The 20,654-nt window shown below is 42.1% G+C and overlaps 1 protein-coding gene across 2 annotated transcripts in view; it reads right to left on the reverse strand.

The window, feature by feature from the left end:
* KITLG (KIT ligand) overlaps positions 1–13,861 on the reverse strand; it is a 119,208-nt gene extending 105,347 nt beyond the window's left edge. Inside the window, exon 1 of one of the 2 annotated variants that reach the window (XM_072655536.1) lies at positions 13,397–13,861. In XM_072655536.1, the coding sequence (XP_072511637.1) occupies positions 13,397–13,411 (15 nt within the window). In that variant the 5' untranslated portion in view covers positions 13,412–13,861. The remainder of the gene's footprint in view (positions 1–13,396) is intronic. The other variant, XM_072655537.1, reaches the window with a different exon arrangement.
* Positions 13,862–20,654: the final 6,793 nt, after the last annotated feature.

Genomic DNA, 20,654 nt, shown 5'->3' on the forward strand with positions numbered 1-20,654 from the left:
TCAACAACTGACAATATTTGTTTGAAACATGTTACCAGTGAAGGGCTTATCACAACTGTTGCTTAACATGTGAAAGTACTCTGAGAATCATTTTTATAAAAACAAAACAATCCTTACTTATCTCAGGCTAGACAATTGGGGGAAGGGGGGGTGAAATCCAGAAAACTAGCACAGGGAAGTCAAAAGTTTGATTTCAAAGTCCATCCTATCTCCTCTTACCACACCCCACTCTCCTCCAAGAAGAGTCCAGTGAAGTCAGAAAGTTAGACCTTTGTGATGCTGCATTAGTCATAGCAGCTGCTGTGGTGTAAAATACCAAAGTATGAATTATAAAGCATGCCAAGCGTTTCTTCCATTTGCTCTCTAAATTGAACCAGCTACATGGGAGAGTGGAGACTGAGGCCAAGAAAGTCAAAGGTTTATGACTCATATCTTTAAAGGGGAGTGGGGAATGATAAAAGATCCCTTGGGAGGTAGCCTAGAGTGAACAGCTAGGGAACCTGAGGAGAAAGCCCTCCCACACCCCTAGACCCCAAAAAAGGAAAATTTGCGCAATATTAAAAAGCTACTGCATGTCATCCAGTAAAGAGACAAAGCAATGCAGAGGAAATGTCTTCCATTACATGAAAGATTAAGAAGAATCAAGTGAGTACCAAGAAAGCAGCTGACCAAGTCAATGTCATTCATTGAGAAGAAAAGATGTGCACTTGCGGGACAGGGCGCTGAATCATAAAAACTGACAAAGGTGTCTTTTCTCCTTGATGCTTTTGTCTAACTTTTCATATCTCTATCCCTATCTATGTCTCCATCTCTCTCTCTCTCTGTCTTCTGTCTCTATCTCTCTCTCTCCCTCCCACCCTTTGCCCCCACATTTGTATCTGTCTGTCTATCTCTCCCTCCCTGCCTTCCTCTCCATCTGTGTGTCTCTGTCTCTCTCCCTCCTACAATGCCTGGTCCTCTTCCTTGCATCTGTCTGTCTGTCTGTCTCTATCTTTCACTCTCCATTTCTGTCCATTTCTCCCTCCATCCGTCTATCCCTGTCTCTCTCTCTCTCTCTCTCTCTTTCTCTCTCTCTCTGATCTATCTCTGTCTCTTTCCCTCCATCCCTCTCCATCTCTATCTTTGTCTGTTTCCCACCCTCCCTCCATCTTTTCCCATGTCTCTGTCTCTCAAGAACAAGAGCGGAGGTTTAGAGCTGGAAGGGACCTTAGAGGTCATCCAGTCTAACCTTTTTATTTTATAAGAACACTAAGAGACAGGTTCAGAGCCATGATTCCAATCCAGACCTTTAAAAAACAAACAAACAAAAACCCTTTTGTTGATGGCCTGATAGTTGGTTCTAAAGCCTCAACTTCATTTCAGAGACTTTTCTGGGATTAATCCAGGTGAGACAGTGTGGTGAGACAGAAGGAGAGCTGGCCTGCAGACCTGGATTCAGATGCTGCTTCTGACACGTACTGGTTGTATAACCCTGGGGAGCTGAGCAGTCTAGAAGGTGACTATTCATTGCAGAGAAACTGGTGACCTGTAATTAGAGTTTCCTCACTTGGCATTTCCTTATCTATGGGTAAATGTTTAACAATGGAAAAAATGTTTGACACTTCAATTTAATCTGCATTGTAAATATTTTCTGTGTCACTTTCTTAAGCCTAGACAATCAGCAAAACAATAAATGCCCAGGATTTGTAGCGTTTACCAGTTTCTGAGGTGGAAATGAACACACAGAAAATTTAACAATCGACTCCAGTTCAGTGGGTTCCAGCACACTCTGGCTGACCAATGAGATCAGCGGTCTGATCATTATTCCCTAGAGTGATGGGGCAAAGAGCTAAAGGAAAAGAAATTGACTCTCGGTAGTGAAGTGCCCAAGACAGATGGGATACCATAGTGTTTGAGGGTTCCTAGGCCATGGGGTACCGTGGTGGGGAGGGTGGGCTGGGGGGGGTTACTCTGTCCACTGCACATTGCCAAAAGTAGTCAAGTTTGAATGATTCAAATGTCCTCTTTGGTTTCAGGATGCTTTTCTATTGGAAATAGTTTCATTTATCACTCATCTCCAGGTAGATGCTTGACTGTGGTGGAAAATGATGAATGAACCAATGTGGATAAAACATGAAGCTCTCTGGATCCTTACACTATATCAAATACCTAATACCACACAGCATAGTATGTGTTTTGGTTGGTTGGAGGGTGGGGTAGGGGGAAGGAAAAGGGAACAATGTTAAATGTTGGCAGGCATTGTATTCTTATATTATGTTATGACCAAAATGGGGGGAGGAGCGGGAGATAGTTTTGGCAGAAAATAATATCCTATTTCTTCTAAGAGTCTGTGCAATGGGAATGAGAATATGGTAGAGACATTCAAAGTTGAAATATAGAAACGCTCTGTCTCTTTGGGAATGTACATTCTTTGGGAAGTCATTTAGGGTGATGGAAAGATTTTCAAAGTAACCATTTTTTATGAAAAAGTTGGATTACAACTTGGCTAGCCCCCTCAATTCAATAAAACAAATACATTTTTAGCAACTTAATTGGGTTGGACCAGACTTTCCTCTTACCATATGGTTGTTTTCCTTGTTCTCTATGGCATTCAGTATACTGACAGCACGGAGATTTCAAAATCTTGGATGGGCCTAACCAGTTTTAAGCCATTATAAGTCAGCATTACTAAGGGCTATGTGATGTTTCAGCCAAATTGGGCTACTAGTTGATAACCCTCCTCCTCCCTCCCTAGCCCCCATTCTCCAGCCTTCTGTCTCCTCTGCAGAAGGTCCTCCACACCCGGAACACAACAGTTCCTGGATTACCATAGGTACTTAATAAATACTCGTTGACTGTTAGGCTGAATGTTCTCTTGCATCAAAGATCAGCTCAGGTGACCCCTTCCTGATATAGAGTTTCCTCTCATCCTGACTGATTTTCTCTCTGTTCCTTCTCAAATACTTCTAAATTATTTTGTCTAGACCTTTCCGTTGTCCTCATCACCTTTTACATTTTGCAAATGCCCTCCATTAGGTATAAACTCTCTAAGGGTTGGAGTTACAGTTATGCCTTCCACATCCCAGAGGTTAGGGGCGTGGCATTCCAGTGATCCAGAAAATCATGTAAAAATTTTTGTACCTCCCTTTGTACCAGAAGAAGTTGGAACTTTTTATATTTCTTTTATGGGTGTTTGCAGTACTTTATGGTAAAATCTGGGTTAAGTATTTTGTCATCTGCTGGCCTGCAACTCCCATCAAATTATTCCCCCCCAAATTTCCATTTAATTTCTTATGCCAACCCATGATATATAGAAACCAATATATGGAAACTGATGGGGAAAGTGGTGATGTGGAAAGGATAACTGTAGGTCATTGTGTATCTCTATATCACTAGCAACTAGTCCAAGTTCAGTAGATAATTGACAGAAGATTGGGCTCAGACTCATGATAAGGGGAAAGGAAACACCCTCCACCACTAAAGGTCAGCATAATCTTAAGAGATGATGTAATTTGCCCAGGGTCACATAGCTACTTTGTGTCAAAGGCTAGACTTGAACCCAGGTCTTCCTGGCTCCTTTTATATTTGGCTCTATTATTTGAGACTTACACCAAATACAAAATCCTACTTGGATTTTAAGCCTTCACAACTTGGCTCTTTCCTACCTTTCCAATCTTCTTATACTTCATTCCACCCATCTACTCTCTTCTCCAGTGACAATGACCATATTTCTGTTCCTTGAGCAAGACATTCGATGTCCTAATTCTGCCTTTCCATTGGTCATCCCCACAGCTGGAATGTTCTCCCTCCTCACCTCTGAATCTTGCCTTCCCTGGATTCCTTCAAGACCCAGTTCAACAGGATGCTCTCAGAAAAACCTAGAACGACTAACATGAACTGATGCAAAGTAAAATGAGAGAACTAGAAGAACATTGTACACAGTAACAGCAATATTGTAGGATGATCAATTACAAATGACTTGGCTGTTCTCAGCATTCTGATGATCCGAGACAACTCTGAAGGACTTATGATGAAAAATGCTGTCTATCCCCAGAGAAAGAACTAATGGCATCTGAACGTAGATCAAAACAATTTTTTTACTTTATTTTTCTTATAGGTTTTTTTTGGGGGAGGGGTCTATGTTTTCTTTCACAACATGACTAACATAGAAATGTTTTGCATGACTATATATGCATAACCTACATCAAATTGCTTGCCTTCTCAATGGAGGTACAGGAAGGAGGGATAGAATTTGGAGTTCAAAATTAAAAAAGAAAAGAATGGTAAAAATTGTATTTATATGTAATTGGGGGAAAATAAAATACTAAATTAAAAAAAAGACCCACCTCAAATCCTACTTTCTGTAGGATGCCTCTTTCTTTATAACCTTTATATACACAGTTTTTAATATGTTGTCACCTCCATTAGAATGAGAGATTCTCGAGGACAAGGACTCCTGGCTGATCCAACAACAAGACATTCCACCTCTTGGCTCCCAGTCTTCTCTCTGGCTGTCCCCATGCCTGGAGTGCTCTCCCTCCTCTGATCCAGCTTACTGACTTCCCTAGCTTTCTTTGGGTCACAACTAAATTCCTATCTTCTACAAGAAGCCTTCCATAACACGTCTTAATTCTCGTGCCTTCCCTTTGTTAATAATTTCCTATTTATCCTGTATATAGCTTGCATTATAAATATTTGTTTACATGTGGTCTCCCTCATTAGATTGTAAGTTCTTTAAGGACAGGGACTGTACTTTGCCACTTTTTGCATCCCCAGCACTTAGTACATTGCCAGGCACTTGGTAGGCACTTAATCAATATTTATTGATTGATGAATTTTGCCTTTCCTTGTAACCTCAGAGCTCACCACAGAGCCAGATACATAGTAAGCACTGTTGACTGAGTACAAACATTTTTTTGATAAATGTATTAACTTTAATTTGGAAAAATAAATTTCCCTCACTATGTAAGCAACCTAAGACTGCTACTACTACTACTACTACCACTACTACTACTACCACTACTACTACTACTACTACTACTACTACACACACACACACACACACACACACACACACACACACACACACACACACACACACATACACACACACACAGCACAAAGGGATTTGCCTTGCAATGTTTTCAGCAGATCTTTTGTTCAAATTTTCTTCTAACCCTTTTCCAGGAAATAAAAAGCTCTTTTCTAATATTTCTATAGGAAAACATCTTACCTTTCCAGTAATAATAATACTTCATGTTAGGCAACAAAGCGGTTTATACATCACATCTCATTTGTGTCTTTCAAGAACCCTATAGTAAGCAGGGAAGATAGCATTATGCCCATTTTATAGCTGAAGCAATTGAGTTTCATAAAAGGTCAAAAGACTTTTCCAAGATCAGATAACAAGCACTTTTGACACCAAGGGCAATGACCTTCAAGTGATTTCTGATAACTAAAAGTTTTTTGTGTCATTCCCCAATTGATAAATGGTCAAAGGATATGAACAGGCAATTTTTGGAAGAAGAAATTAAAGATATCTATAATCATATGAAAAAATGCTCTAAATCACTTTTGATTAGAGAGATGCAAATCAAAACAACTCTGAGATACCACATCACACCTATAAGATTGGCAAACATGACAGAACAAGAAAATGATAAATGCTGGAGAGGATGTGGGAGAGTTGGAACACTAACTCATTGTTGGTGGAGCTGCGAGCGCATCCAACCATTCTGGAGAGCAATTTGGAACTATGCCCAAAGGGCAACAAAAATGTGCATACCCTTTGACCCAGGTATATTGCTACTAGGACTATATCCCCAAGAGATCATAAAAATGGGAAAGGGTCCCACATGTACAAAAATATTTATAGCAGAACTCTTTGTAGTTGCCAAAAACTGGAAGTCAAGGGGATGTCCATCAATTGGGGAATGGCTGAATAAATTATGGTATATGAATGTAATGGAGTACTATTGTGCCATAAGAAATGATGAACAAGAAGACTTCAGAGAGGCCTGGAAGGACTTACATGATCTGATGCTGAGTGAAAGGAGCAGAACCAGGAGAACTTTGTGCACAGCAACAACCACAGTGTGCGAGAGTTTTTTCTGGTAGACTTGGAATTTCATAATAACACAAGAACTTATTAAAAAAAAAAAATCCCAATGGTGGTTTTCTAAGGCAAAATGCCTTCCACACTCAGAGAAAGAAATATGGAAGTCATTCACAGAATGTAGCAGATCATGTTTGTGTGTGTGTGTGTTTTTGTGTATCATGTTTTGATTTGTTATATGATTTCTTCCACTTATTTTAGTTCGACTACGTAGCATGACTATAGTGAAAATGTACTCAATAGGAAATGTAGAACCTATACAGAATTGTATGCGGTCGTGGGGAGGGAGGGGGGTAGTGGGGGGTAGGTGTGGGGGGGATAAAATCTTAATTTTATGGCAGTGATTGTTAAACATTAAAAAATAATAATAATAATAAAAATAAAAAAATAAAGTTTTTTGTTTCGTTGATTGTTTTTTTTACCTGAAGTCTCTCAGAAACAGCCTCCCAATTAGAAATAAAAGTACAGCCTTAACTCTAGTTAAGAGTAAATGGAACCACTCGGTTGGTGACCTTGGGTGAATACCTTAAATATCTCTGAACCTTAGTTTCTTCTTCCATTAAGTAGAGACAGGAATGGTCAAATTACCCACTTCATTGGATTGTTGCAAGGATCCCACAACACGTTGTATATAAGGTGCCCAGAAATGTCAGGAGGTGCCAATTGGCAAATGGCTAAGATTGAGCTTCTTCTAAAGGAGTTCCCCAAATTTCCTAAAACAGAAGTATAGTCACTGACTCCATTCCTACAAGCATCAAAGCTTTTAACTAAGTTTTTAATAGTCATGAGTCCCTTCCAATCCAGGATAGATTGATAGAAAGATAGATTAAAGACTCGCAACATGTACAGTATATATATGTATACCCAACTCCCTATAAAAACCACAATCACATAAATACCATGTGATTGCATGTTTTTTTGTTGTTCAGTAGTTTCAGTCGTGTCGAACTCTTTGTGACCCCATTTGAGGTTTTCTTGGAAAAGATACAGAGTGCTTTGCCATTTCCCTCTCTATCTCATTTTTCAGATGAGGAAACTGAGGCAAATAGGGTTAGGTGACTTGCCCAAGGTGACACAGCTAGTAAGTGTCTGAGGCCAGATTTGAACTAAGGAAGATGAGTTTTCCTGACTCCAGGGCACCGCGCCACCTAGCTGTCCTATGTTACACACACACACACACACACACACACACACACACACACACACACACACACCACACACACCACAAAGGGATTTGCCTTGAAATGTTTTCAGTACATCTTTTATTCTATTATACACATTTACATGTGTGTATAATATACATGCATGTGTGTATACTACATACATACATATTCACAGTCATATAGGATGCCTTAAAAGTCTTAATGTTATAAAGCTAAAAAGCTTTAAACTACATTAACACCTTTGGGACATCCTGTATATGCTCTTTCCCTATACATTCCATACTACACACACATGCACACACATACATACTGTATATAAATACATTTTATATATACATACACATATATATATATATGAGCAGTGTCTAATACTTATTAATATTTAGCATTTACCTAACTTCTGCAGGAGAGGCAGTATAATTTCATGGAAAGAAAGTCCTAAAATCAGAATGACCTCAGTTTAAAAGTCCAGTTTCTGCTACAGACTGACTGACTGACTGAGCAAATCACTGAACTTTCCAAAAACTCTAAGCCTAAGACCATAAATTGTAGAGCAGGTGCCTAACCTGCACTAGTAAATAGAGTTTCCTCATCTGGGACTTCCCTGAGTCAAGGAAATCACCAAAACCCCAATTTGATAACTAAGAATACTTTGGAATATATAAAAAAAATTGTCATAACTATACTCCATCAATAAATGTTTAAAAACAGAAAGAAAAAATAGCCAACTCAAAATATTTGTATTTCTTCAAGCCATATTGTAGCAATTATTCCAAGTGTCATTATTAATAGTGTAAGTATTTGACACAGTACCAGAAGTCTAAAGACAGTGGGGTATATTGGGTAGAAGGTTGGGACTGGACTCTATAACTTGTTGTTCAGTCATTTTTCAGTATTGGAGTGGTTTGCCATTTCCTTCTCCAGCTCATTTTATAGATGAGGAAACTGAGGTAAACAGAGTTAAGTGACTTGCTCAGAGTCACACAGCTAGTAAGTGTCTGAGGTCAGATTTTGAACTCAGGGAAGCTGAGTCTTTCTGATTCCACCTGAGGAGGAGTACCGGTAACCTAGAGGCCACATGTGGCCCTCCAGGTCCTCAAGCACAGCCCTTTGACTGAATCTGGAATTTCACAGAACAAAATGAGGACTAATCCTTCCTCCCTCTCCCTCCTGCCTTCTGCTTCCATCCTCTTCCTTTCTTTCCTCTCCCTACTATCTCCTGCCTCTTCCCTCTATCCTCCTCCCTCCCGTGTCCTCCTTCCTGTCTCCTCCTTCCACACACCAGTAGAGCAAATGCCTTATCCCTAGGACCACTCTTTAGAATTTGTTCCCTGAGGCACAGATTGGTTGTGATCTGCCTTAGTGGATGTAGTTCCCACACAGGGAAGTTCCCCCACAGTGGTGAAAGCAAAGATCTAGGTCCAGGAAAGCTATAAGGCATAGAGTGGAAATACTGGGGAAGGAACTTGGGAATCAGAGACCTGAGCTCAGTTGTTGGGTTACAACCCTGGGTTTCTTGCTCACTGGTTGTTTGACCTTTCCCAAATCATCTCTCTTCTCTGGAAACCTCTTTTTCATAAAGAGGTAAACTCTTCTCATGAGAATTTCATCAAATGCACTAAATGGATGCTGTGTCACTCATCAAAACACACATGTGGATATTAAGTACATAGACTCAATTAGATTGAAAATCAATAAGCATATGTTGATGTATTAAGTGCTCACTATTAAAGGCACTGTTAAACCCTGAGGATACAAAGAAAGGTTTAAAAGTCTGCCCTCAAGAAGCTTATATTTTAATTGGTAAATATGCAAATAACTAAGTAATAATAATAGAGTACTTTGAACTTCACAAAAATATTATCTAATTTTATCCTCCCAACAAACTTTCCCCCTTTACAGATGAAGAAACTGAGGCAGACAAAAATTAAGTGACTTGCCCAGGGTCAAAAATCTATTAAATGTCTGAGCAGGTCATTCTGACTCCAAATTCAAGGTACATGAAAGCTTAGAGTGGTGAGTTCAAATTATAATAGTATAAATCAAAGAAGCATTGTGTTCTTTGTTTTATAAAGCATTTTGGGGGAAGGGAAGAGCAAGGATTTTGATTGCTTGAATGAGCATTCTGATACTAGACAAGTCACTTAACTGCTGCCTGCCTCAGTTTCCTCATCTGTAACATGGAGTTCCTTACAACCCCCACCTCACAAGGTTCTAATCTGGAACTTACTGCATAGGAAGGACTTTGCAACTATGAAAGAACCACAGAAAGTTTATGTATAAATACTGGACTTGTGAGTTCATTCATCCATTAGGCCCTTCATTGACCACCAAGATAAAAGATCTTTTAAATCCAGGGTACTCAACCCTTTTCATGCACCATGAATATCTTTAGGAATATGGTGAAACTTTTCTCAAAATACTGATTTGTCGAAAGACTTCAAAAAATGCTAAATTAGTCAAATAAAAATAAAGATGTAAAACTTCCTCCCACATCTCAGTTCACTTTCAAATCTATCAGGCTTTAAGTGAAGAATATCTGATTTAAACTAACAATTTAAACTTAGAGAGAAAATTATCAAAGACAAGACTGTATTGTGGGAGCAACCAAACCCAGACCTCAGTGTCTAAAGCTTGCAACTAAACCGTATTGACCATTTATGCAATATTGAAGAGGGTCATTATTTAAAAAAAAAAAAACAACACCCTTCTGGCTTGGAGAATTCGCCAGTGAAAAGGAGAAGACAATTTTTCCTCTCCCCCTCTTTCTCCTTTGCAGACGTTCCACTTTATCTCATGCTAATTTCCACAGTGTTCCCTCTCTCAGTGGCAGGAATGTGCTAGTACTAGGAGGGACCCAAAAGGAAACTTTGAAGGTCACTTATTCGCTGGAGATGAATGCATCCATTCACCAAGGGCACTTCTTAGATTGGGGCCACAAGTCCTTTACCACACAACTCAATTCCCCCAAGAGGCCACAAGCGTTTAACTTGTTTCTACAGGTCACATTTCTAAAATATTTAGCTGTCTCCAGTGTCCCCAGCCAGCAGCATCCTGAGGCGTTAACGCCATGGAGCTTTTCAGGGTAGACTGACCTCTTTCTAGTTCCTAATGGAATCATTCTATTTAATCCTACACCCATAAAGGAGATTAGAGATCTCATATTATCCACAAAGCCGGGATATAATCATGTGGTATAGTGTCTGTCAGTAAGTCAGTGAACTAGTATTAGTTAAGCCTCTGCCATGGGCCAAGTACTGTGCTAAGTGCTGGGCATTCAAAGAAAGAGAGAAAAACAGAAAAAGAAGTAACTGGATTCAGAGGACCTAGTTTCAGATCCTGACTTTGTGTGACCTTGGGCAAGTCATTTGATTTCCTTGGGCCTCAATTTCTTCACCTACAAAATGAGGAAGAGGGGTGGACTAGGGAGCCTCTGAAGGTTTCTTTCAGTTCTAAAGCTAGTGCCTGAGGATAGAGGGCTGGGTGGCAGCTTTGGAAATGAAGTGTGGTACTGAGGAAAAGGGGGCAGCCAGTTGATGAAGTGGATAGAATGCCTAGTCTGGAGTCAAGAAGACTCCTCTTCCTTAGTTCAAATCTGGCCTTGGAGACTTATTAGCCGTGTGACTCTGGGCAAGTCACCTAACCCTGTTTGCCTTGGTTTCCTCATCCATAAAATGAGCTGGAAAGGGAAATGGCAAAAACACTCCAGTATCTTTGTCAAGAAAACCCCAAATGGGGGCATGAATAGTCAGCCATGACTGAAGAGCAAACATGAAGGAGGGTAGAGGGTGGATTAAGCAGATTGCCTCCAGAGTTCTATGTATGATCTCCAAACTGCTTTGTTTAAATATGAACATTTTGACCATTTTACCTTTATCAGAAGCATCTTGATCTACCAGTCTGTGCAATATGTTATTCTCATTCATAAGAGGTTCTTCTACTCTGGGAAGGAATTTCTCTGACTCACCCTCCCCCAGCTTGAGAATAAACGTATTTTAAAACCTCTTCTGTGTAAGCAACTCTTCAGACCCTATTTCTTTTCCTAACGTTTACATTTCAATAACACTTCCCAAAGATGACCCAGTAGACTATTTAATACTTTACCTTTAAGGAAAGAGAACATTAAAAATTAAGCTTCCTACATCTCTATTTAAAAAAAAAAAGTGATGATTCTATTGTCTGTGGGCTACTCCCCTCAGAAGTATCCTTTTCTCTTTAGATAATACAGAATGCCAGTCTACACTGCCTCTAGATGGATTAATGGATGGACTCAGTATTGTCCCTAGACTGAGAATTAGCAGATTTTGAAGACACCAAACTGTTCAAAGGTAAATCTCTTTCCAAGTGTAACTTAAACATGAGGAATTGTTTTTGTAGATTTCACGGACTATTACAGCTCTCACTTTTAAAACGATTTTTTTTTGAAAACAGGAAATAAACCTCTTTGCTTCCATCCCCTTCAGTTCAGAAATCATAAGCGCCTGTTTTACCCCTGGAGATAAAAAGGGGGCAGTTATAGAACATACAGCCAATATATCAGTTCTTTCACTTTGGGGTGATACAGTTAGAGTACAAAGTGGTACAAACTGTCTCTAGCCCTTCAAAATACCGGCTCAGACGACTCCTTTTAAACACTTACCAAGTAAAAAAAAAACCAACCCAGCCTTAGAGCTCAACGGTGCTATACACAGACGAAATCAACATTTGCTAACGTCCTACTACGTGTCAGGCATTATGCTAGTCGCTGAGTATACAGCTATTCAATGTTACCTCAAATTAACAACCTAATAGTCCTCTTAGACTGCGGAGAGACGGCATAGCAATATAACAAAGCTGGTAGCGGGTTGGCCTTGGCACCTGGAAGCCTCAGGTTCAAGTCCGCGCCCTGATACGCATTAGCTCCCTGACCACGAGTAAATCACTTAATCTTTCTCGGAGGCTATAAATTACACATGGGCCTAGATAGGTGGAGGCAGTTTCCTAACAGATACAATCACAGCTCCGACTAAAATTAAATAGCATTTTACAGTGTAATCTCAGGAACTCTGAGCTTTAAGGAACACACTTTTCCTTGGCTTCCTTCTCCTCCCCCCACCCCATCCCCCTCTGTCCCCGGTAGTAAGGTGGGGTGGGAATTCTTGGGGTGGTAAAAAAAAAAAAAAGTAATGCCTGGCCTTCTTGGGCAGCGTGACACAGTCACGCACATACCACACACCACACACACACACACACACACACACACCCCTATAGGTCAGCAAAACTTCTCTAGGAGCAATCAGCTGTTTCCAGGGGTTATTTCGCCACTGGGTGCGATTTTCAGGTCTACTGCACAGCTGGGTGGTGGTCCTACGCCGCAAAAGGCTAACGTATTTCAAAAGTCTGAGAAAGGGAATCTGGGGCGCTACAAGCTCTGCTCTTTGCAGGCAGACTGCTTTAGGACGCCTCTGACCTGCTCAGACTTAGGGAGTGTGCAAAGATAGGTGTGTGGTGTGTGTTTATGTGTGTGTGTGTGTGCGTGTGCATGCGTGTGAGTGTGTGCGCGTGTGAATGTGTTTGTCTGGGGTGCGGGGATTTCGTTTCATAACCTGCTGGGATCCATGTGGAGATTTCCCTCTGGAAAATCAACGTCTTCCCTAGCCAACTTTTAACGTCGCTTTGGAAAGATCGGAGACCGGAGCTCCAACCTTTCAGAAAAAGATCTCTTCTGATAACCAGTCTCCCGTTCTTTTCCAAACTTAAAAAAGGGACTTGGCTCTCCAATCAATCGATCGATCTGTCAACAGGCACGCATTCATTAAGTGCCTACTACGCGCCAGGGACCGAGAAAATTCCTGGGGAGGCAAATGCAAAGAATGCAACAATCTCAGCTCTCTGGGAGCTTGGGCTCTCAATGCACTGTGCACATTCCAAGTCTTTCGCCTTGGGGTTCCTGAGCTCGGCACCTCCATCCTTCTCCTGCTCCTTCTCTTTCTCACGACCAACACCTTCCCCTGGGTGGTGGAAGGGAGGAAGGGTTCCAAATCCCAGCCGAGGTGCTCAGATTCTCCCTACCCTGGGGCACGCACACCCCCCGGCCTCTCCCTCCAGCCCGGTCCCCAGCCCAAGGGGGCACGAGGCGCGGGACGCGTCCTCTACTTACTTGTGTCTTCTTCATAAGGAACGACAGCGCTGCAATCCAGCCCAGGCAGCGGCGGGGAAACTCCGTTTAGCTGTTCTGTGGCTCCAGCATATTGCTCCGGGCGCGGCGGAGGCGGCGGCAGCTGCAGCGGAGGCAGCGGCGGCTGCGGAGAAGCGGAGGGGGCAGCGGCGGCGGCGGCAGCAGCAGATTGTGCACGCATTGGGCAGCCCCGAGCGCTGCGCCCTCAGCTCCAGCCAGGTTCGCCGCCCGCCCCCGCCCGCGGCGCTCGCTCGCTCGCTCTCTCGCTCGCTCCCGGCCAGTCGCCGCGCGAGGCAGTAAGTGAAGCCGGAGCCGGCGCCGGGCCAGCGCTTTTATAGCTCCAGTCAGCCTGCTCCTCCAGCAGCGGCGGCGGGAGCTGCAGGACGGGCTGGCGGGCGGGCGGGCAGGCAGGACACGCCTTCTTCCCTCTGGGAGCTTTGGAAAGGCGAGCGCAGCGGCTGCGAGCAGAGGAGGCTGGATGGGAGGGGAGGGTGGATGGGTGGGGGAGGCCCCTGGGAGGGGGGGGGAAGAGGAGGGTAGGAAAGGGGTGGGAGGGCTGTAAGAACTCCAGTCGGTGAGAGAGAAGTTGGACAAATTAGGCCAAGCTCATCCCATTGCCAGCGAAGGTAACCCGATCCCATCTTTCTTGGGCACGCACTGGCAAGGAGGCTACCCGCGAACAGAATGCGGGAAGGGTTAGAAGCAAGGGGACGCGAAGCTGGTGCCCGCTGCTGCTGCTGCTGGGGCTGCCCCCCGGGACAGCCGCTGAGCCGAGAAGGAGCTACCCTTGCCCTCGGCCCCCAGTGCCCTCCCCCGGGCTTCGGGAGGCTCCCAGGCTCACCTGTCACCTCTTGGGGACAGAGAAGATTCCAAGGAACGCCACTGTTCACAGCTCGCCCACTCCTGGAACCTGCTCTTTCCTCAACGGAGGGTTAAAGCTTTCCATCTCCGCATCGAAAGCCAGCAAAAGATCCTCTCGGCCTTTTACTAATAATAAGCTTTAAAAAGTAAAAGTAAAGTGGGCCCCGAGGACAGTCAGAGTACCAGGATTACTAACACTATAGGAAATGAATTTTACTTAGAGTGAAACAGACTTCCCAAGGCTTTCTAACTTGTCCCTTTTCTAGACTGCTGTTATCGGGATTTTAGTTTATTGTCAGGATGATTTACATATTAAATTTAGGTTTGTTTTTTTTTTTTAGCTTTTTAAAGAATGTGGAGAAAATGGTGTATAAAAGTTCTCTTACAGAAAATGATCTACGTCAATTTGGAAAGAAATTACACAGCCAGAGAGTTTGAAAATAGAAAAAAAAATCCCACCTACTTTAGATATACTTGTATGCATAAGAACAGGGCTCCCCTATGGCATGTAAGAGCCTTGAGGACAGTCTCTTTCATTGGTCTTTCTATCACAAACACCTTAAGTCAGTCAACAGACATTTTGATGGTAAGCCAAGGATACAGAAAAAGGTTCCTGAACCACACTGAGTTCACAGTCGGGGGAGGCCACGGGGGAGATGACCAGAAAACAATTATGTATACATACGATATATACGGATTAAATTGGAGGTGTCCCCAGAGGGAAGGCTCTGGCATTGAGGGGTACCTGAAAAGATTGCTTGTAGAGAGGGAGATTTTAGCAGAGACTTGAACGAAGCCAGGAGGGGGAGGTAAGAGGCAGAGGACCCCAGGTCTGGGAGATTCCAGTGGAAAATCGGGAGACGCAAATGTCTTTTGAGGGGAACAGCAAAAAGGCCATTTTCAATGGACCAGGAATGCACAGAGGGGTTATAAGGCTATAAGAAGTCTGGAAAAGTAGGAGAGGTCAGCTTATAAAGAGTTTTCAAACACGGTATTTTATATTACAGTTCCTGGCTCACACGTTCATCTCTTAAAATATCTGACTTCCTTCAAAACTCAGCTCAAAAAAGCCCCTTTCCTGCCCCCACCACCCCAACATCCTTCCCCTGCCTCCCTCGGCTGCTAAAGCCTTCTCCTTAAGGTGACCTGCAATCTGCTCCGTATGTACCCCACGGGTATCAACGTATTCAAAAGTCTATCCATTTAGGAAGTTCGCTCCCTGAGGGGACTGTTGACCACGTTTCTGTGTTTCCCCAACCCTAAACCAGCGCATTACACATTGTAAGACTTTGAGCAATGCCTGTTAGCTTGATAACTGGTTTATGATCAATTGATTGGCCTGACCTTTCTTTTCACAATCTTGGGAGAATGAAAAAAAAGTGCAAATGTATCATGCATGGGGCATTAACTTTAGGGAATCAGGAAAAGTCCTCTGAAGAAAGTGACCAGGGAAGTGAGGCCAGGGGTTCTTAATCTGGGTTCCCTGACCTTTTTTTTGGTAATATATGTTGATAACTTTTCCATTACAATTGGTTTCCTTTATAACTCTATGTATTTTATTTTATACATGTAAAAACATAATTATGAGAACAGTTCCTTAGATTTCACCAGGTTGACAAAAGGATCCATGATATTCAATCAACATGAATTTATTAATTACCTACTATGTGACGGACATTGTGCTAAGTGCAAAAAAAAAAAAAAAAGGTTTTTGAGAGCTCACTACCTTCATTTTTCAAAGGGATTAAATTAAACCCCTAGAGGTTAAATGATTTGCCCAAGGTCATCCAGGTGGTAATTATTTGAGCTGAGAATGAACCCAGGTCCTCTGATTTCCAATCTGCCTCTTATTCTACTGTGGCATGCTACGGCTTCTATCCCTTCATACATGGTCAATTTAGAAAAATCTGGTTAATATGGTTTATATTTTGTTTACTCAGAATGAATTTAGGGAACACCTGCTAGGACCAGACAAGAAGAAACCAAAGAAATCTCAAAGGCCCCGTAAAGAGGTTAAAGGAGGAATTGAATTCTCAGCTCTGCTATTATGGGTTCCTCATCCAATTATTTTTCTACGCCTTTGTTGCCCCAGCTGGAAGGATGCCTCCCGCTCCGCAGTTAGGAAAATTAATGTTTGCAAAAAGAATTCTTCCAGGAAAAAGGGAAGAGTATTACATGATTACTCTAACTTTTAGTTTAAAAGGCATATATTGTCAAGCAATTTAGAAATAGATCAGAAGGTTGACTGAGATGTCTTATTACTGAATTCAAATGGATGTCTTTCTGTCTCTGTGTGTCTCTGTCTTTATTTCTGTCTCTTTGTCTCTGCCCCGCTCTGTCTCTCAGTGTGTATCTGATTCTCTCTCATTGTATTCGTAGATCTATCTCTGCCTCTCTGTGCCTTCTGTGTTTCTTTCCGTCTTTGTTCCTGTCTCATTCTTTCTGTCTCTGTATATTTCTGTTTTTGTCTATCAACATCTCTGCCTCTCCTTCTCTGTCTCTCTCTTTCTCTCTTTGTCTCTCTGTCTCTGCCTCTCCATCTGTCTCTGTCCCTGTCTCTCTCTCCCCTGCTTTTTCTTTACCTCCCTCCAAATCCCTATTTTTATCAGACTTTGTGGATTTTATAGACATTCAGGAATATGTACTTCAACCCATTTAAAAATTGGAGGAAAAGGTGCCTCTGGATATTGTGAATTGAGGAGTAGAATGGTAAAATGAACGGGGCACTGGATTTGCAATCAGGAAGCTTTGGATTTCAGAGACCTCACCCCAGTCCCTTACCAGCTGTGAGACCCAGGACAAGTTTATTAATATCTCTGAGCCCCAGACAACTCCCTAGGATTTATCTTCTAAAATCAGAGAGTAGAGGGAATTCCCCAGAAGGATGAGGGGTTTCTGTGTGGATCTGGGTGATGCTAGCCAGCTAAACACAACCTTAATGCAATCATTCTCCCCAGGTACCATATGTTTCGAGTTTACATTGCTAGAATACCCCTATCAACTTCTTTCCAAAAAAGTGCCATGTCTGAGTCCATCACTGTGGTAATTAGAAAATGGGAAGACATTAAAAAATGTGGCTATTTTTCTGAGTCCTCCAATCTAACCTTTGAGAATGAACCCCCCTTCCCCCTTCTCCCTCTCTCCTTCCCTCAGTCTTCCCCTCTCCTCTTCTTTCCTCTCTCTGTCTTTTCTCGCCTCCTCTTTCTCCTCTGTCTCTTTTCTTTCTCTTTCTCATCTCCTTCCCTCTCTCTCTCTCTCTCTCTCTTTTTCCCTCCTCTTTTTTCTTCTTTCTCTCCTCTGTGTCTCTCTCCCCTCTTTCCCATCTCTCTCTTCTCTTCTCTGTCTCCCTCTATGTCTCTCTCTCTCTCTCTCTCTTTCTCTCTCTCTCTCTCTCTCTCTCTCTCTCTCTCTCTCTCTCTCCCCTTACCACTCTACTCTGTTCATAAAGGCATCTGTGGCCCTCCATTGTCCTGAGGGTAAGATACAAATTCTTCATTTGGATATTTAAAGCTCTTACCAATCCTACAAAGTCTTTCATCCTACCCCTCCAAGTATTTGTACAACCTATATCGGATATGTGGAATGCCTTCCCCACTCACTTCTTCAAATCCCAGGCTCCCTTCAAGGTTTTACTCAAGTGCCATTTCCTTTAAGAGGTCTTTTCTGATTCTCCTAGTTGTTAATGACCTCCTTCCAATCACTGTGCATTTATTTCATATATAACCTATCCTGTATTTACCTATCTGTCAACCTGTTTCCTTCCTCCCCAGAATGTAAGGTGGTTGCTGTTCAGTCATGACTAACTTTTGTGACCCCCATTTGGGAATTTTCTTGGCAGAGATACTGGAGTGGTTTGCCATTTCCTTCTCCAGTTCATTTTACACAAGAGGAAACCGAGGCAAAGAGGATTAAGTGACTTGCCCAGGGCCACACAGCTAGTAAATTAGGCTGGATTTGAACACATGTCTTCCTGACTCTGAGCCCAACACTATCCACTGTACCACCAAGCTGACCCAGAAGATAAAATACTTGAGGGCAAAGATTATTTTACTTTTATCTTTATATTACATATCTAGGACAGTATCTGGAACATAGAAGGTGCTTCATGAATGCTTGTTGATTGATTGATTACATAGAATAAATTTAATCTCTTTTTCCCACAAGACAGCTATTCCTATTCTGTTGCACAGTCTTTAAACATCACCTTTCCACATACATTCACATACTACCACCAAGCCATTGATTCTGCAAGCTATATTTCCCCAGCTTCTTTAACTATTTCAAATTTGACATATCTGCTAATTTCTCTCTCCATCTAAATTACCCTCATCTGGTCCTGATCTAGTTAATAACCTTCCTGAAGTGTGATTCCTCAAACAACACGGTACAGCATGTGTGGCCTTAGTAATACAGGGTAGGGTGGAACTAATATCTTCCTGTCTTGGACCCCACAGTTCTATGAACACAGATTTATATTCCATTAGCTTTTTTGGCATTTGGGTCCTTTTGGCTCCTGTGGAGCCTCAGTTAATGAAAACTTGACAGTCTTCTCCCTTGTGAATAATAATAAGGGCTGACATCTCTATACCACTTTGCATTTACAAAGTGTTTTGGGGCAGTGGAAAGCAAACTAGATCAGAGAATCATTGGTATCATAGAAGGAATGCTGAATTTGCAGTCAAAAAACATAGGTTTTAACCTAAGATCTGCAATTCTACCTCTGTGATCTTGGTGAATCAAGTCATTTCTCTGGTCCTTAATTTTATCATCTATCAAATGAGGAGTCTGGAGGTGACTACCTCTAAGGCATTTTCCACTTCTAAGTCTTGAATCCCATTAACTGGGTTTGAATCTCAGCTCCGCTACTATGTGTTCCCTGTGTGATCTAGAATGATAATGATCATAGCTCACACATCAGTAGACCTTTCTTCACAACAGCCCAGTGAGTGGTGGCAAAGAACTGGAAATGGAGGGGATGCCCATCCATTGAGAATGGCTAAATAAGTTGTAGTGAATGATAGGGATGGAATCCTGCTGTGCTATAAGAAATGATGAGCTGAACAACTTCAGAAAAACATGGGAAGACTTGTATGAAATGATGAAGAGTAAAATGAGCCAAACCAAGAGAACATTGTATACAGTAACAGCAATATTGTTCAAAGAAGAACTGTGAGCAACTAAGTTATTCTAAATATAAATATTCAAATTGGGGGGAGGAGAGGCAAGATGGCCGAGGAATAGCACAGACTTGCTAAGGCTCTCCCCCCAAACTCAGCTAAATACTTATAAATAATGACTCTAAACAAAATCTGGAGCTGCAGAACCCACAGAATGATGGAATGAAGCAAATCTCCAGCCCAAGACAGCGTGGAAGGTCACTGGGAAATATCTATTGTGCTGTGCTAGGAGCAGTGCACTGTCCAGTGTGGGCCACGTCTGCACAGACAGGACCTGAGCAGGCCCTGGGGGGACTGAATCTTGGGCACCTGTGGCAGTTTACAGACTTCAAGACCCCAAAACACCAAGGATGGTCAGTGGAAAAAATCTGTGGGACCTGTGTGAGATAGCAGAGTGGTTGGGCCTCTGCCCCAGGGTGGTAGAGGGAGTAGAGGAGCCTGGGGAGGAGGAGCGCATGGCAGCAATAGCAGGGGCAGGGGCAACAGTAGCAACTGTTTCTGGAGTTCTAGGCCCACAGATTGTGGGGGGATCGAGCAGTTGACAGTACACCCCTTACCCCCACTGGAAGTAGAGAACTACCTAAACAAAGATCTCAAAAGTCAAAGAAATGACTGGGAAGATAAGCAAAAACTGGAAAAAGAATCAGACTATAGAATCTTACTTTAATGACATGGAAGATCAAAGTACATGAACAGAAGACAACAAAGTCAAAGTTCCTACATCCAAAGACTCCAAGCAAAATATGAATTGGTCTCAGGCCATAGAAGAGTTCAAAAAGGATTTTGAAAGTCAAATAAGAGAAGTAGAGCAAAAATTGGGAAGAGAAATGAAAGTGATGCAAGAAAATCATGAAAAAGATTCAACTACTAGCTAAAGGAGACCCCCAAAAAATGCTGAAGAAAAGAACACTTTAAAAAATAGACTAGCCAAATGGCAAAAGAGATCTAAAAATTCAATGAGGAAAAGAATGCACTAAAAAGCAGAATTGGCCAGATGGAAAAGGAGGTTCAAAAGCTCACTGAAGAAAATAATTCCTTAAAGATTAGAATGGGGCAGATGGAAGCTAATGACTTTATGAAAAATCAATAAGTTATAAAACAAAGCCAAATGAATGAAAGAAATAGCAGACAATGTGAAATATCTCATTGGAAAAACAACTGACCTGGAAAACAGAGCCAGGACAGACAATTTAAAAATTATT

Source organism: Notamacropus eugenii, chromosome 3 (genome assembly GCF_028372415.1).
Source record: "Notamacropus eugenii isolate mMacEug1 chromosome 3, mMacEug1.pri_v2, whole genome shotgun sequence".
NCBI lineage: Eukaryota > Metazoa > Chordata > Mammalia > Diprotodontia > Macropodidae > Notamacropus > Notamacropus eugenii.